Below are 18,970 nucleotides of genomic sequence, written 5' to 3'. Positions count from 1 at the left end.
GGCCCCACATCCTGGCATGGCCTCCCACCTGACCGCTGCCTTGCCCTGTGGCCTGGACGCAGCCATCCCCAGCTGCCATCCTGGGCCTGCCCGGCTCAGGTGCTGTGGGGACAGGCCCTGCTCCCCAGACCCTAGGGGCAGTGGCTCCCTCACACCTCCCTGGGTAAAGGTGCTGCTTGATTTCCAGCGCAGCTGATGTAAATAAATGTCCCTGTGTAATTAAGATCCAGCCAGTGTCCTCTACACCTTTTGTATCTTCTCTATAAATTTAAAAGGATTATACACGTGACTAAGCTTACTCATGACCAAGAAGCTGTAGGGGAAATACTACACTTAAAATAGTAGGCCTAAAATTTTACAGTGTAAGAATTAAAGAAGCTGATGTCACTGCACAGACTGGCAAAACTGGAAGTTATGGAAAAAATAACCTTCACTAGAAAATTTGCTGTATATTTCATGGCTCATTCCCCGTGGTATTGCATGATACTATTGCAATTACATGTCTTACATATGCCACCCTTGAGCTAAAGAACCAAATTTTGAGTCTTCCTACCTGGCATTTGCTGCCTCTGATGCCAGTGGCGGCTGTCCCTGAGCACAGGGGCACCGATGTGAGACTACGGCATAAAGTGATTCAGTGATACAAACACATGCCCCAGATACCAATGTGAGCTTACATATGAAACCCATTCTTATCAGATCATTTGTGAAGAAAAAAAAATATAATGTATTATTTTAGTAAAACTTAATCAAATAATAGTTGTTCTTCTCTTTCTCTAGCCTGAATGGGAGAATTTACCAGATGAAAGCATGAAAGGGGGGGCTAAAGTATATACTTTATCCTCCTAGCCTTACTTATGCTCGAGACAGCTGCAGATGCAGTGAAAGTCCAAGGTGGCATTCACCAAGCAGAAGCTGATCCAAAGCAGAAGGACACTGACCAAAAAACAAAGTGTCTTTTAGAAAAGCAATTTCAAAAGAATCATTAAATCACATTGCGGGGGGGGGGGAGGGTTGGTACCACAGCCAGCAATGCCTCTGCTAACAGAACAGTTCTGGATGTAAGTCACTTTTAAAGACAGCTTCATAGACTTGTTCTTGGTTTTGTAACCTTTATCTGAAACACTGTAGGCCCCAATTTGCCACCAGACAATTCCTATGCCAATCCACCTTCAGTTAAGGCATAAAAATGGAATTTAAGAGATTAACATTAAAGTTGGTAACAGCTAAAAGTTTTACAAAGTATCGATAAAGAACAGGAAGGTGAGGGGATCAAGCCCTGGTTTGACACCTGTCTCAGTTGTTCTGCACCACTATCACAAGCATGCTTTGCTGATGCTTGGTAAGATGGGTCCCTGAACCTGCATCTGAGCAGATGCTGAATGGATAAAGGTGAAGAGAAAGGATGTAACATGGATGTAGTTTTATTATCCTCAGTCTTCCTGTACACAACTGTTTCACACAGCTCTCTGCCACAGCCTAATCCTGGCTACTACTCCTAATCTTTCAGCCTTTGTGAGTCCTTATTATCACTAGTTCAATATATAAAACTGTAACAAACCTGTCAAAAAATAACTCTGAAATTTTCAGCCTTACCAAAACACCTTTTCTCTAGCTGCCATGCCCTCCTTCCACCCTGCATCTCCCCCTTCTAATCCTGCCTTTTTCACTCCCCCATGTTGGCAATTACTCCTTTCCCTTCGCTCATCACTTTGTCCCACATAAGTGGTTTGTACTAGCTACCTATTCCCAGTTCTCCTTCAGTATGATGGCATGCTCTTACTAAATCATACATTAGATTATAGTCACAATTGTAAATAATGCTGAAGAAAAGCTAAATAAGTTTCAGAAAATTATCCCCTCCCATCAGAGATAAAATTGGCATAGTATAGGAATTAAAGTGACTTCAAGATGCTGAAAGTAGCAATTATATCTGTTCAAATGATAATCCAGTGTTGTTTCTCCGTAGTAACCTGAAGCTTTTACTTTGCAGTAAAGGAACTGTATTAGACACTTGAAGTGAAAAAGCACTTGGCTTTGCAATACTTCCATTTTTAACATTGTAAATAACTAATTGAGGCTGTGGAGAATTGAGAGCTGAGTGTCACCTATTACAGGGGTTTCATGTGTTGACTTTGTACAAAGACCAGTGTCTATCCAAAAATCTAGATGTCAGTCACTGTTCTAGCAAAACTACTAGAGAAGTTGATAGGTTTTGTCTGTTGGAAACAGTAATGGCAAGATCTCTGGGAAATTTTTCATTCAAAATGAAAATTCAGTTATTTTATAACCTTTAATCGTACCATTCATATGAAAAAGAGAGAAAAGAAGTCCATATGTTTCGGTTCAGTGCTTTGTAAGCAAAAGAGTTTGAGTGCTTAATTCAAAGTTACTTTTTCTTTAAAAATTCTCTTTTTTTAAATCTTTAAAAATTACATAAATCCAACACCCCCAAACATTTAAAATTAAATAAGACTTTTCTGGAATTTGGCCCAGAATATACACACACACACACACACGTATGTATATATACGTGTGTGTATATGTGTACATATATACATATGTAAACTTTTTGCAATTTCTAGGAAGCCAAAAAACATTATATATCGAATATAATACTCAGAAAGAAGTATAATAAAATATTATCTGCATCATCAAATACTGTTATGGAAACATGAGTAGAGGTGTGGAAGTATAGAGGTCACACTAAAGGAACTTAATCTGTGCAGCATATGTAGTTATTTACATAATTAAAGGGTCTATTATTATACATGGTTACAAGGAAAACAAATTATGACTGTACAAATACTTCATTTGAAGTATGTGGCTTAACAATACAAATATTGTTTTTCACATTTTGTGTGTATAGCTTCATATTTTTTAAAGGAAAACTGAGATACTTTGCCAGTGGGATTTGCCAGCAGAAATTTCCAAGCAGCAAGGGAACCTGCCTCACAGGTTTTCTCTTTCTGTCTTTATCCCTAGCCAGGTCCAGTCCCATCTCCATTGCTCTTCTCATCTCAGCTTACCCACAGACAGGGCAAGTCCTCTTCCCTACTGTCCCTCACAGTTCCCAACTTCTCTTGCACCCACTCTTCCCTCAAGCTCCTACTTTCCTCCCCATCCCTCACCACTCTCTAGTCCTGGTTGCGCACTCACAGTTTCAATCTATACTTATATCTTCCTGGGCTCTTGTCCTGTCTTCATTTGAATCACGCCTCTTCCTCCTCCATCTCCCCCAGAGGGTGGTCACTCTGTACACAGAGTCAGGGTCCCTGGTACCACATCTGCCGTTTCCCAAGATATGCCAAGTTAGAAGCCAGGCTTGCAAGGGGGGACAGAAATAGTCTGATATCCCTAAAAAAGGGAAGAACATACAGGCTTAACTTAGAGCAAGAAAGATTCCCTTTGCCGCACAGAAAACTTTCTAACAGCGCACGCTAAGGCAGGGATAGTTAAACTCAATGAATAGCAGGAGGACACTGTGGAATTGGTGCTGTTGGAGTTTTTCAGGAAACACTTAGACAAATACCTGTCAAACATGACTCAGATAAGCTGATCCTGTCTATGTGCAGATGACTTTCTGAGGTTCCTTTCACACCTTTATTTTCTGTGAAACTTTAGGGGATGTAGCTATTTAGAGTTGCCAAGTAAACATGTGCCAACTACATTTCTCAAAGGCCTGGAACATAATCAAACATGGATGGATTGTCATGGGATACCAGAAGAGAGACATCTCGGACACAACGCTCCTAGTCCTCACCAAATTCAGAGTTTTGCTCTTAAATAAGGGGTGTCTTTAAAATGGACAATACTATCCCATATTTCCCTGTCTTCCTTGGGAACCGCTGAAGTAGTTTAGCTGAAACTGTCTTCAAAAATATTCCAGAAGAGGTAGCCAACCAGGTGGAAATGCTAACAGCAGCAGCAGCAGCAGCAAACATCTTAAGATAGGAAATACTGGGCTTCTTCAGTTATTGAAGGTTCTACAAGTCCTGCCAATATTTTTCCCCTGGGCTCTCACAAAATGGGGAAGCAAAGAGAGAAATATCTCACAACATTCACAGAACCCCTTAAGCCTCCTATGTGCCTGTTTAAAAGGGATTATGAAATAAAATGGAGTAAGAAGCTTCTCAAAATTTCAAAGAAATCTCAGTCAACCCCCAAATTGCTATTTTAATATTTTTTTCCCATGTCTGACTAAATTTGAAGATGTTTCCCATTAGCATAACTGTCATTCTTTGTTTTGCTGCTTCTCTCTTTGTTTGCTGTTTTTATTCACCCTTTGACTTGGAGCTGAAGAATTCATCTGACAATATAAAGTATAGAAAGAGGAAATTTAACTGACATTAATTCCTATGAATTTCATTTGTTTTCTTTTTCACTAATCCAGATGCACTAACTGAATAATGCTCTGGAAACATAGATCTTCGTCAAATGTCTTAGCAAGCAACACTGCAGCCCATGGGGTAAAAAAAAAAAAAAAAAAAAAGAGAGAAAAAAGGAAAAAAGAAGAGATAAATAGATTAAGCCTTTTGTTTTAAGCATACTCATTTCAAAACAATAACAAACTCGACTGTTTGAGAAAGCAGCCTTTATTTTGTTTTGGTTGTGTTGTCAGGTACTGATTGCTGTGGTTTCCCTGGCGCTCACTTCCCTCCCTCTCATGTTTTCATTACTACCAGCAAAGGTATGGATGGTGGCTGGTAAAACAGGGTTTGGCCCTTTCACCTCATCTATTTTTCAATTCAGAATGGATGTTTATGAATGCCTATTTGTAGCTAAATAAGGCTTAGTCCTTCCTCTCTTCCCCCAGGTCTGATTTCTGCCTATGCCTTTTTCACTTCCATCTGAAAAAATGGAAATTCCAGTCCATCTATTTGGACCTGATTGCCATTTACACTATGGTGGTTTTCTACCATTCTGGAAATAAAAAAGAGCTTTGAAGTACACAAAAATAAATTACTCTTACACCCACTTTACAGCTGGTTTGTACTGCCAGATGGTATAAAGAGGTCTCAGTATAAAGTAGAATCAGGCTACGATCTCCAGGGGCTAAGCTTCTCAAAAAAGAAAAATAACCAAACACAAGCATTAAAAAATGAAACAATAATAGCTATTTTTAATAAGATTTCTCTTTTCAGGTGCCAATTTCAGTCTTGGTTTCTCCAGAATTAAGGGAAACTACATGACAATTTTTACAGTTTGCCTTGCAGGACTGATTGGGGGGGTGGCGGGGGGAAGACAACTACTTTGGATACGGTATAATTAATATCACTCAGGGCATGGAGCACACTGGGCTCAATTTTAGCATCCTTTTCTTTTGCTTTCTGTGTCTTCTCGCTGGTTAGCTTGGGAGTTACATCAGAGTTCATAATTAATCAAGCATTATAGACTACACTGGTAAATTTGCTCATGTAAGGGCTTCTGAATCTGATGGAACAAGCTTAAAAGCTGCTGGTGATCATGTTTACCCACAAGTAGCTCTGTTTAGTTCCACAGAGTTACTTGATGCACCCTAGTAAACATCAGATCAAAAAGAGACCCCAAGAACACATCCTGAACACACTCATTTTTAACATCTGTTAGAGGTTTAGCGTGCTTTTGTTTTCTTAGGGAAATATGAGGCTACTTTGCATTTTTTTTTAATTTGGAGAGTACCTGAAATTCACCTACATACCGTAATAAATGCATGTTGTATCAGAAATGAATGACATCATGATACCAATGAGGTAAAAAGAATTCTCAAAACACTGGCCAGATTAAAAGCACAGATCCTTGTGCCGTTCTTAATTCAATAAAATCCTGTGGTGCTTCATGGTCAGAAGGAAATACTCCTTCAGCAGCATGTGTTTCTACAGTGTCCTTCATGAAAGAGTCAAAGGGTACTTTACAATCCAATCCAATGTTGGATATAACCTTTTAAATAAATAAACTGTGGTTTAAGGATTTAGAAAGCACTAGATCAAAGAATGTAATCTTTGAGATCCAATAACTACAGTGATGGGTCTAGCATACGGACATGAGCAGAATGGAACAAAGGTTTGCTGAATATCCACAGTGCCTCTTGGGTTAAAATTCATTACAGAGTCACTCTAAATCCCTAGTTGGGGGGCAACCCTCAATTTCTCCTCCTGTTAAGAATCCAAAAGGAACTTAAAAAATAAACAGAAACCAATATATTCAGGGGAAGAAACTCCATTCTTCAGACCTTTTTTTTTTGTTGTTATTCAAAATCCAGGTCTTACTTTCAAAACACCTACCAATGAGCCTATTGCTCACCCCTCCAAGATTTCAGATGCAGCCTCCAGGTTTTTGCCTACACCAACACCACATCCCACACACCCATGCAGACTCCTACTCTCTGGGTTTAACTGAGGAGTCAGAGAACTGGCTTTTTTTTATTTCCAGCTGAACATATCTGTATCCCATTGAGGCCAGGTGAGATCCAAGCCTGTAGCATCACGTAGTCTAATGCACAATACAGTGTTTGTGAGCTTTCCCAATAAGTCTGTGGGGATGCTTGTGGATATGCTTAAGTGGTTTCATGATCACCCTTCAAATAAGCAACAGCACTAAAACAAACAAACAAAAAGATAACTGTGTTCAGAGCCATTGCAAACCCTCATGTGCTGCTTTAGATCACGACAGTTTCTCTTCTGTCAGGCTTTGAAATTGTGAGCTTTGCTCACCAACTTGCACACACCGGTTTTCTTTCCTACTTTGGCAAGAAGTTAGAGCAGGTAGTGAATACTGCATGCAAACTTCTGGAAAAAATCTTATCTTTCTTTATTTCCTATCATGGGCATTACAACACACAAACCATCACTTCTGCCTACTGTTCAACCAGCATCTTGTCAAATCTGGCTGCAAGATTAAGCTTCCTCAATTCTGAATTCAATATTGCAACCCTAAGGATATAAGAACCAACCTGGAACATTCTGTTTTTTGGGGCTGTTTTTTTGCTCTTAATGGACAAAATTGTTTCAGCTCCAAGATCAGAGTTTGCCCTGACTATAATGATAAATCATCATGAATGACACTAAGTGAAATGAGTTTGATGTTCTCTGCTTTATTCTTCCACATTAGAAGCCACTTTTACATTTGCCACAACTTTCAACCTTTCCTCCAAAAGACTGAGAGCTTCTTGTTTGCAGATATTATTTCTGCTTTGTATAATCCAATTGAAGAATGTGAAGCACGTTTTGTACACAGAAAGGGATGGGCACAGTGAAGGGAAGGTAAGACTTATGGCCAGGAATCCAGCAATAGCTGTTTGTTTCTTAATGCAGCATAATTCTCCTTTATTCCAGATTATTTTATTTCACTTTAAACAGAACAATTTCCACACGAAACCTTTCAATTTTTCCTTCATTAACAATGGCTGAGCAAGGGGCGGGGTGTGTGTGTGTGTAATTTCCCCTTGTGTGCTGGAGGGCCAAATCCTGCCTTCAAAGAAGACTGAAAACATTCAGGCCTTGCTGGAGCAGAGTCCTGCCTAACAAAGCCTTGGGAAGTCCAAGACTTTGGAATCATTCAGCACTTGGCAGCATCTGGTTCCAGTACCAACAGCTATATCCATCACGACAGTATCTCAGAACTGCCAGACTTAAAGAGTATCAGAGTTATTTGCATCTTTAGCCCCTTTTTATTTTTAAAGTGGGATTCGGTAACAATCAGGCACAGTTCTCTATTGTTATAAATTAAAAAAAAAAAAAATCAGTGTGTTATACTATGAATAAATGTTCACGGAGACAATGTGATTTTAAGTCATATGCTTGAGATAAGGATATGAAATGTTTTAGTCATGAATATTGTTGCTTCATTCTTAGTCTATGCTGTAAATTCTTTTTTTTTTCTTGTTTACTTTTTTTTACCCCCCCAAAAGATGACTTCCAGAAATGGGCTAACGCCTCCACTTTTTAAAAAAAAAAAAAAACAACAGACTTTTTATTCCAGCAAAACTCCTCCATACTTCATTGCACATGAAACATGAACAAAGCTCAAGTAAAAGCTGAGTTACAGCTTCACAAGTTGGCTCAGTAAGTGGAAAAGCAGTTAGAGATGTAAACAGTTTAGTGAAAAGGACAACATTCTGATACAGAATTATCTCTTGTAATATGCCTAACAGCAGCTGTCCTTTAATACTATTAACATGAGTTTCACTAATCTGCTCGTAAAAACCTCATGCTCTGTTATTTTCTATTGCTTGAAACTCTTGTTTCCATAGAGGAGGGTGACTAAAAAAAAACACTTTTGTCTTTTACGGTTGCCCTTATAATATTTCCTTTTTGGAAGTGCCATTACACAGCTGTATTGTGTCTTCTAAAACACACGCGAGTCCAAGATCCTTGAAAATGCAAGAAACTTGTAAAATAAAAATTACTTGATGGAATCTGTGACTGAAGTAGCATGAAGTTCCTTTCTAACTTTTTTTTTTTTTTTTTTTGCTTAAGGACCCGGTTTTTTTTACAATGCCCTTCCCCATCTGTGGGTTCAGAGCCCCATCCTGGAAAGAGTTACCTACAGGAACAGATCATATTTAGCAGGTAGTTTAGGTAACGCTGAAAATATCACAGGACCAAAAATTACTCTTGCAAGCCAGATTTTGCTGCACTGCTATTGGATTTTTTTTTTTTTTCTTACAGTAAGGTGGTACAGAAAAGCCCGCCAAGACAAGACCTATCTGTTTTGACAAGAACAGCTACCAGTGTCCTATGCTATAAATACTCATTCACATGAGCAAAGGGCATAGGACAGCAGTGCAACTACACCGGAGAGCAAGATCCATTGCCGAGGCTCTCATCTCTGAAACACATTTCCTCAACTTTAAGTATATGCACCAGTGTTAATGACATCAATTCCTATTACTCACGTGAGTAAAGGGAAGACTATACATAGAAGTTTGTTGTACCTAGTTTTGCTATAATATAGTATGGCATATAAAAATTGTACCACTCAGGAAAAAAAAAACAGGCTTATCAGTAACTACAAAATGTATTCTAAACAGCTTAAGAAAATTTAATTTATATCATTCACCATATAAGAATGGCTTGGAATAAAGATTTTTGGGTCCCCCGTCTCCCCCCCGCTCCTTTTTTTTAAAAAAAAAAAAAAAAACCACACAACTTTCTCCCACTACCACTTTTAAAAATGGCTAGAAATTTAGAACAGTCTCTTGATCTTCAAAATTTTCTTTTGATCTAATAGTTAGATAAAGCTCTCCTATGGAACAGCACTACCAGTCAACAGAGAATCAGCAGCAAATATCAACAACTAATCTTTCTCTTTTGAAGAAATAGTCCTACATATCACAGAGGTTTCGAAGTCAATGATAAAACAAAACCCCTGAAGCTATAGTCCATTTACCTGTAGCCCTGACATCCTCAAAAAATAAAAGTGTTCGAGAGCCTTGAGTTACTATCTTTAATCCTAATAGTCAGTTCTAATTATAAAAGAGTTTGCATTGCAATTATTTAGCTAGCATTTAAACCAGACTTTGTTATATTCATTAGCAATGACAGTTACTCAATGGGCAAGTTGGACCAGGTCCTGCAAAGTGTTATTGACGTGAGGAGTCCCATTGAGTTCAGTATTGTACTGTCCACCTGAAGATTTAGCAGCTGCAGACTTCTTATGCGGGCTTAAGTGATTTGCTGACCAACTTTTAAATACACATTTAAGTCCTGTTAAGTTTAATGAGAGATAAAAATGCATATATTCAGAACTGACTGATCCGAGGTTCTTCCTGCCGTTTTTACAATTTCAGAGTAAGAAGCAGCATTACAAGCAAATGCCACTGAAAGATGTAAATCACAGGAAAAAAGAAGACTTTGCCATGTCCACATCTAATGTTGAAAAAGCTATATAGAATATGTCTTCAATTGTCCTTTCATTTTTTTCCATTTGAGTTGCAGTTCAAATCAGAGAAGAAAAATAAAAGTCTTGTTACAGCTACAGGTCAGTGTAAGATAAGAGGCTCAACACAGTCACTTCTATGTATTTATTGTACATACAAAAGTGGCCCAGATTGGTATTTAGTTTATCGGTCCAGAATCTAGGAAACACAGCAGAGGTACTTGAATGTAAATGCATTGCCTAAAGATAAAAATCTACATCACTGGACGAGTGTCGCTTGCCCAGCAATTTAAAGGTCATCTGACATACTTTATTTTTCTCTTACAATTAGAATAATAGTGAATATACGCAGAGTGTAAATCACAGCTTTTTAAAGATTTGACCTCTTAATTGGCCTGACCCACAAACTAATACATGAGACAGCAGAGTAGCACAGAATGGAAAAGAATAAAGAAATTCAATAAGAAAAAATTACTAAAGATCTTTTTAGAGGGCCGATTTCAATTAAACCCCGTTTTTGGTGTGAAAACAAGAAAAATCTTTTTATGCATGAATGAAAATTATAAAAATCCATCTTTTCTGCTGTAAAAACAAGAGTCAATAGAGAAATGCATTCTTTTGCTGGAATCCAGGCCTAGGACCAAAGAATTTACATATATTAAATTAACAAGATCCAAACTCCTCTACAACAAATATTTATACTGTAAAATATTACAGCCACATTCCTGCATCTCCTTACAATAATAATTCTTAAGGACACAGTATGCTAGAGAGCGTATAAAACAGTGGGTTTCTACGGAGATGGAATGCTTCATTATCAGAGTACCAGCTTGTTCATAAATATTAAAAAATACATTTTTGAAGTTTTTCAAACATGATTCTTATTGCTTACACTGTCTCTCTACTACTGAAAACAACAGTCAGTGTGTACCTGTCCATAAGTCTGTCTGTCACAGTCTCGAACTGCAGAAAACAACTGCTGGTGACTGTAAAGGACAACAATGTCTGTGCTGGACATACACTAAGCAGACAAGGGGACAAGAGGTCTGACCTTACTTATGCAAGTAGTCATGCTTACAGTGATGGGTGTAATTCTTGCTAGAGAGAACAGGATTTGTCCCAAACTGCAGACAAAAGGGCACAATTCCTTGCTGTATTAGAAAAGTGGGCTTTAAATATATGTGTATGATGATTCTTTTCTGTTTGTATATGTTAGAGGCACTTCTGTATATTAGATTAGAGATGGAAACGGGTATTCCAAGAGAAAAAGACCTTCCCTACTACTACAAGAAGAATCACTTTAAGATTGCTCAAGACAAACTAACAGTATAGCTCTGATCTTCATTTGGTAAAAATTAAACTCCTGGATTGATCTGCGTTACAAAACAACACTGACAACAGATCAAACTTCCGAAAAGTGACCCATGAGTTACAGAAATGAATGGATTCTCTGAAACATTTTTTGCCCTGCTCTATTGTTGTTAATCCTGGCGAAAAGAGACAAAACAAAATTAAAAAAGCAACAAGCTAAAACACAGAACAGGAAGACCCACCTTGGCTGCAGCAATGTATCAGTCTCATAAACTGGCCTTCAGAGCAGAACTCTCTATGGGAAAAGAGTGCATGTTTACCCTTGCATAAATAGCTTTTACTAGATGATGAGATCACATGGAGGATACCATTGAAATATAGAAAATAAACATGGTTAACACGTAGAAAGAGAACTCAAACATAGCAATAATAACTGCAAACGCCTGCTTATTTGAAGAAGAATGTTACCTAATTTACTTCCTCTCGGTTTACAGAGATCAAATTTAAGCTGCCCCCCTCCCCCCCTTCCCATTTTAGTATATTTGCAAGAACCAGTGAACACAGAAATGTGCAGCCAGCCTGGGCCCTCAGGCCGGTGGATCAAGATGGCAGGCTGGCCTGGGCTCCCCCGGGGACAGCAGAGCCAGAAGGGTGATTGGACACAGTGACCTGTCTGCATGAGATGAGACAAAAACAGGAGGGCTGTAATGCTGATGAACTAACCTGTCACTCACAAGCTCAGGTCTGAAGAAGAAAAAAAAAAAAAAAAAAAAAAAAAAAAAAAGATGGGGGGAAAAAAGAAAAGAAAAAAAAGAGAGAAAGGTACAGATTTTAGAAAGCATACAAGGTAGAGAAAATACAGCATAATTGGAATAATTAGATGATGCATTTAATTACCTGTTCATTTAGATGGGCTCAGGATATGTAAGGAATATGGCATAAAAATCCAGCTAATAGTTTCTATAAGAGCAAAACACATTTGAAGAAATAACGGGTATTATGGTTCAGCGTGCAAGGAAGGATGCTACAGACTATTGCTGACAGGGTTTCATTCCAAACACTCCAGTTATGAATCAAAATCACAATGAGCAATGAGCTTCTAGATCTTGACACGCTAGGCAAGGAGGTTGTTCTTCAGAGTACTTGGCTGTTTAATTGTTTGCTTGGGGGAGGAAAAATCCAGAGGGAAGGTATACAAGCAATTCTGCACCTTGGAGCCAGTACACCCAGGTGCTAGGTAATGGTCAGGATTGTAACACTCTGCCTACCATTGCCATCACCAGTGGGAGCCACTGTGGACACTGGTGCTTGGAAACAGAGGAAAACAAGAATATATATATAAAAAAAAAAGGCGCAAAATGCATTTAATGATGAACAAGTACTTGGTGTTGAAGACGCCTTTAGATCAGCATGCTCCTGCTATTACTTTCGTGTCATACGCAGACTAGCGTTTGAACTACAAATAACTGCTAGTGTTTCTGATCTCCATTGGAGCAGAGATATACATGTATAGTTTGGATTTTTAATTAGGCAAGTTCACACTCCATTAGCAGCAAACAAGACTGAATTTAAAGTTACATCTGCAGGATTAGTCAAAACAAAATTTACTTCTCACAGCTGGAGAAAAATACAGTTCTGAAATAAAAAGGCCAAATGAGAAACATTTATTTAAAGTTTTTGCTTTCAGAGGTTTGAAAGTTAACAAGGACTCTTAAGAACTTTTTCTAAAACAATAGTGCCAGGAAATGAATGTCTCTTCTAAAAATATACTCATACCAAATATGCAAATCTTTATTATTTATCAATACTAAATATAGACTTACAGTGTGGAAAGATTTTATGGCATAGGGTTTGTCTTTTGATAGTTATTTTCTCGTGTCAGCTGAGTGTTAAAGTCCACAGAGAAAGTCTATTTCTATTTTCAGCAACATATGGTAATTATACTGATTGCTCTAGGCTTCCCAAGTTTTAACTAACTCTTATTATACAACTAGAAAATACATCATTTTTATCTGAAAAAAAAAAAATAAACATTTTGCTCTATCTTCACGTGTAGCTAAAAACAACCAAACACTGGACAATTAATCAAAAAACAAAAACATACTTGAACATTCGGTGGATTTATGAACACATTTCGATGTGCACACTTACACATGATATGTAAATATGCACACACAGAGATCTAAAAAAAAAAAAAAAATGTTTGAAACACTCAACATACTAAGGTGCACGATAATCATATCCATAAATTCTGACATGAAAAACCTAAAGAAGTTAGTCACCTAAAATAGTGAAATATATTTTTCTTTGAAGTGCATGCCCTTGTTATTGATTTTTAGGAAATGAAATACACTAACACACGATATAAACATTTTTCCAGACATTCACTGAACTTTTTTTTGATTGATGAAATATGGAATGTTACACACAGGAAAAAACATCCTCCTACCCTTTCCAGCCTCAAAACCACTTTCTGAGAGCTAGCAAGCTTTAAACGTAAAATAGCTAACTTACACTTTCTTACATGCAAAAGCAAAAGTTACATTAGAGATATTACAAGCTTTGAGATTTATCAAGGTTTCAGGGTGTATTTTCTCTCAAGTGCACTTGCTCAAAACCTTGCCATTGTATCTGCCTTAGAATTATTAAATGTATTTCTTTAAGACTGAACAAGTTTACACAAAAAGATAATTAACCCGCTCTAAAATATGTATTTTCACACAGTGTCATACTGGGAAACATGCCCCACTTTTTAGGTATAAGCCAGCGTAATAGAAAGCTGTTAATGTTTGGGGGATTTTTAATAAAAAATGTATCTTCTATTTTTAAAATATTTAAAGCAATAAAAGTCTGTGGTAAACATGGTATTACATATTTGACATTTTCCACCCAGAAATGCATTACTGTGTACGATGGTATTAATAAACCATGTGCTTTGAGGGACTTCTGTGCTTTGCCATAATTTAGTTGAAAACAGTGTGTAGGATGCGTATTTTTCCACCATTGTATCAACATATAGGAAACACAAATACTATGTCATCACCTCAGCAGCATGCGTTCACTACACTGGAAACATATGCAAAAAACCACAAACTTTTGAGAGTTCAAAAAATACCCTTTGCCAGAGACTGATTTACAAGTCAGTGGTTAATGAGAAAGTGTTGAGCACTTAAAATTTTGTTAGAAAAAGAAAAACAGACACCCTCATCCGACTCTGGCTGCATTCATAGGAAAACAGCCCTCCCTGTACAACAGGACAAAATAATTTAATTTCTTTCCCCACTTCAGGTTATTATTTGAAGCAAATGAAAAGACAATGATTCTTCTCTCTTCAGGCTAAAGCTAGAAACAGCACGGTTAAAGCACACACATAAAAACTACAGACTTATCAGAAATCACAAAACAGAAAGAGAAGGACTCACTGACCCATTTGGAAGACAAAGACGACAAAACGGAAAAGCTCTAAAAATCAGCTTGTGAGGCCTTTGAGAGATATTCTTCTGGCATTTCATCACAGCAGCCCCAGACCAGTTCACTTCCCTGGATACAGGGAGGGAGAACTAAATAGAGCTGTTTATTAAAGCTGTTGTGCTGGATTGCATTAGGAAGCACGAGCAGACCACCTGGACCTTTCAGATTGTGGCAGTGTTTAATTTGCAGGCTGCCCCTCTGCAGCAGCAAAGACTACTACATTTACCAAGCTCAATCACACATTATCTGGGTTAGGAGTAAAAGACGAAAAAAGAAAAGAAAAAAAAAAAATCCACAGCCTGTAGTACAGGGATACAGTCAATATAGAAATAATGAACAGCATTAGAAATAGAAAGCAACTCCCCAGCAAACATAACACTTTCACTCCTCAGTTCTTCTACTTCAGCACATTTAAACAAAATACAATGGTGAATTAATAAATAGATTGATTTGGCAAAGCTCAGACTAAATTATAAACTGGGTTTATTACAAGAAAAGCATGGTATTTTAGGTTTAACTAGTGATTCCCTGGCCAGATTATTGTGGTTCTTTTGCCTTTCTCACTTTCAGTACTACACTCACTGGTAGCTGAAGATACAGATAGAAAGATGGTACTGTAAATATGAATTATGTGAATCATATGGTTAGACCCTTGTGAAAAAAAAAAAAAATAAAAGGGGAGTTGAGAAATGGCTGACTCCATACCTGACCAATTACAGCTTGCATGGTCCCTGTGTCCTGCTGAGCTGAAAGATCGCAATCCATCATATGTAGTCTTTGAAAAGGAGAATGGGGGTTTCTGGCATGCATCTGTCAATCAACTTCTGCACTCACAACCATCACCAAAAGCAAGGGAAAAAAAGTCAAGCTGCTCCACCAAATAGGATGAAACAGTCATGTGACCTTCAGCACACTCACACACATACATACTTCCATACAACGTATGAATTTTCTGCAGATATGAAATGACATTGACAAATACCCAATACCAAGTAAATAAAGTGAGACAAACAGCTACTCACCAAAGACAAAACACTTGCTGTAATCTTCAGCCTAAAGATTTAATAAACCTAAAAGGTATTTTAAACCAAGGCTTTTCTTTTGAGCCTAAACTTTTCAGATAAGGTGATATAATTTTATATATGCAGACAGTGGTCAGACCTTTAACCCCTTGCGTCCTCTCACAGACTCTATTTTTTATTCCCCCCTTTGTACTTCTACTTTGTGGCTGTTTGGGTTCCTGATTATTTTTTTTTCTTCAAGTTTCTTTTGTGCCCAAATGAAGAGGTTTGCATTGCCTTCTTTGGACATGCACAAATTATGAGAACTTGATAGAAGAAAATTGCTGACAGGAAAAAAAGGAGCAGGGGCTGAGAAACCTGTGTCTGTACTCACAAGCCAAAACATGTCTCACTGCTTTACTCCACCAGGAGTCAAATGTTTTCTTTATTGGAAATATATATTTAAGTATTAGTTTATGAGAGCTGTGATGAGCACTCAAAATATAAAATATTCAGACTATGTAAATCCTACTTACGGAATCCTTTCCATTTTGAAGGTTAGCAGAGTTTTGGTTCATTCGCTGCTCCACTGAACTGACATAAAATGTTGTTACTTATGAAGGCAAACATTACCATTTTTTCTAATGGAAGCAGTTTGTTTCATGTATCTTCCCCTCTGAGTTAAGATTTGCAAGAATTTCCAAGACTATTTTTTCTTCTTGTCAAAATACATCAGCCACTTGTCTCCAAAAACCGAGTGTCGTGAACAACACGCTGCAGCATTGATTGCTGATATGTTATTGGCCAGTGATTGCTGAAGGGTGACATTAATGTAACCCGGTAGCACTTTAACCCTTCGGAGATCAATACAGTCCTCTGGCAATATAATAGAATAACAGCCCATATAATTTTTGCTGTATTACAGCTTCATATAAATATTAGTACATCTTTCTGCCCTCCTAAAACTGCATTTCTGTTACTAGTGCAAACAACCTGCTTTTGAAAGACTGTCAGAAGCAAAAATGCAGAAAAAAGCAGTCTAGTCTCTAAGCTTAATATAATGCACCCTTTCCATTTTAAGTAAGTTTCTGGCCATATTTTGAAGTTGTTATCTCATTTTTTAAAGGTATTGACAATATTGATCCCAGCATGTGATAGCCAAAGAAATGTGAGAATATCAACAATATTCCAATTGTAGGCACAGCACTTGCCAGTCTAATATTTCCTACAATATAATTTTAAGATCCAACATCCAGAAGTGTTTGGAATGTGACAGAGTGCATGTGTGTGTGTATGTATATATGTGTGTATATATATACACGTGTATGTGTATAGGTATGTGTATATGCATGCATGTATAGGAGAGAGAGAATTCGTGTTGAGGGGAGTGAGATGGGCAGAGAATATCTATTTTGGGAAAGTCTACTTTGCATTCTTCAAGTTTTTATAGTACCTTTTTTTTAATTGCTAAGAAAAAAAGTTAAGAAAGGAAGTTTTGGTACGTATTTCAAAAATCAGAAACAAGAAAAGAATTCACACGGAGATGCACAGGGACCCAGAAGTGCTCCTAGGCCAACAAGATATTTTAGCTTAAAGTTTTTCAAATCAAGCATTTTCAGAGGGATATACATTATTGACACTGAAACACTGCCTCTGAGATGAGGAAGGAGTTCTTGAAATGGTTCTTCCAACATCTGCGCTGCATTCCACTTATAAACATAATTAAAATGCACCATTTGTGCTGAAATCTTATCTGCTTCTTACTCATGAAATAAAATACACTGAACTAATACCTTGGGCTGCCTTTTGGTCAGCTGAGAATTTGCTGCGGTCTCATCCCTCAGGACGATTCTATGGAAAAACCAGGCAGTGTTGTGAAGGCCATAATCAACATCCATATCATTGCAAGCAATCCAAAATACAGCTGGTAAATGGGAGAGTGCGTAGAGATTGCCTTGGCTGTCTCCAGGAAAGCAGACATGCTGAAGGCAAATACTGTATATGAATTTGAAAGGAAAGCTAAGGACGTTTATTCTATAGTTTCTCTTCAGGAGGAGCCTTTTTGCAGTTGATATGCACAAACACCTTTCAAATTCCCTTAACTTACCTAAGCAACTAAACCTGACAATTACTACTGTGGGGTTTTTATTAGCAAAGACACTGACCTAAACATACATTTCAGCACACAAATAAGCACAGCGCTGTATACACAGAAATCTGCTGCACCCTTACGCACCAACAAACCAACCAGACGCTCACGCACGCTCAGGCAGAGCTGCAAGAGCTCCTTCCTCCCCGAGAGAGAGATACGCTGCCTCTCTTCTTACCATGATTAACCTACTCTTCCAGGAAATGCCAATCTACTCTGTAAAATGTAAAACAACATCCCCGCAGCTAATGCCTCTGCATAAGTCACGGCATCACTGTTAACCCGAACAGCTGTAAGAGCCTCCTCTGCTACCCCCGGAGCTGCCCTTACCGCTGTGGAGCTGGAGACCTTTTCCCGCAGCCAAATCTACCTGGTCCTGTAGGGGCTGCACAGCTGGTCCCTGGGCCTTCCACTAGCCATCCCCCAAGAGGTGCCATTCCAATATTTCTTTTTACCTACTGTGAGGAATTGTCTCCCTACCCCCTGCAAACACCTCCTTCCTTTGCTCCTTGAAAGGTGATTTAGCTCTCCCGTCAGCAGTCAAAAAGGTGAGGGAAGAAGGTAGCTCCTAATCTGCCACAGGGCAGGCTCGGGTGGAGAGCAGGGTGCAAAGGGGAACTCGGCAGGCCAGGTTCTCTCTAATACTGCCAACTTGAGGAAAATCGTTGAAGGACAGAATGACAAATATTGCTTCCCAACCAGCTGTGCTGTATCCCTAGCAGAGACCTTCTGGTCTCCTTTGGAACTTTTTATCCGTGGCTCTCCCTCAGCATACTGGAGAGGAAAACGGTTATGGTGCCACAGCAATATACGGCAGCTATGCCTTCCTATATAGGGCCAGATTTGCATTATTGTACGTAAAATTATTGAGAGGGGGGCAATGATCAAGGCTTATACATGGAGGAGGCTTTGTTATCACTTAATCTGTGAGAGCGCAAATTCAAAGTGGTACAGAGCCTGTGTTTTGAGTGGCACACTGGATCTCTGGCATCCAGGAAAAGTGGTAGTCCCTGGTGACACTAAATACTTTCTCCCTTTCAGACTCTACTTTTCTCTGATCAGTTATCTGCAGTATACTTCCCCTGTTTAAATGAAACAATAAAAAATTAAAGCAGTGCTTTTGAATAAAATAATGTGCTTGAATTTACCTCTCAGCTACAAAGCTAAGAACTTGTGAAAA

The 18,970-nt window shown here is 38.3% G+C and overlaps 1 protein-coding gene across 1 annotated transcript in view; it reads right to left on the bottom strand.

The window, feature by feature from the left end:
- Positions 1 to 15,450, bottom strand: part of POU6F2 (POU class 6 homeobox 2) — a 316,462-nt gene extending 301,012 nt beyond the window's left edge. The window contains exon 1 of the mRNA XM_075706085.1: positions 15,346 to 15,450. Coding sequence (XP_075562200.1) covers positions 15,346 to 15,450 — 105 coding nt within the window. The remainder of the gene's footprint in view (positions 1 to 15,345) is intronic.
- Positions 15,451 to 18,970: the final 3,520 nt, after the last annotated feature.

The sequence above is a fragment of the Pelecanus crispus genome, chromosome 2 (assembly GCF_030463565.1).
Source record: "Pelecanus crispus isolate bPelCri1 chromosome 2, bPelCri1.pri, whole genome shotgun sequence".
Classification (NCBI taxonomy): Eukaryota; Metazoa; Chordata; class Aves; order Pelecaniformes; family Pelecanidae; genus Pelecanus; species Pelecanus crispus.
Note: the sequence above shows the minus strand (reverse complement) of the source record. Positions and strands in the feature narration are given on the sequence as shown.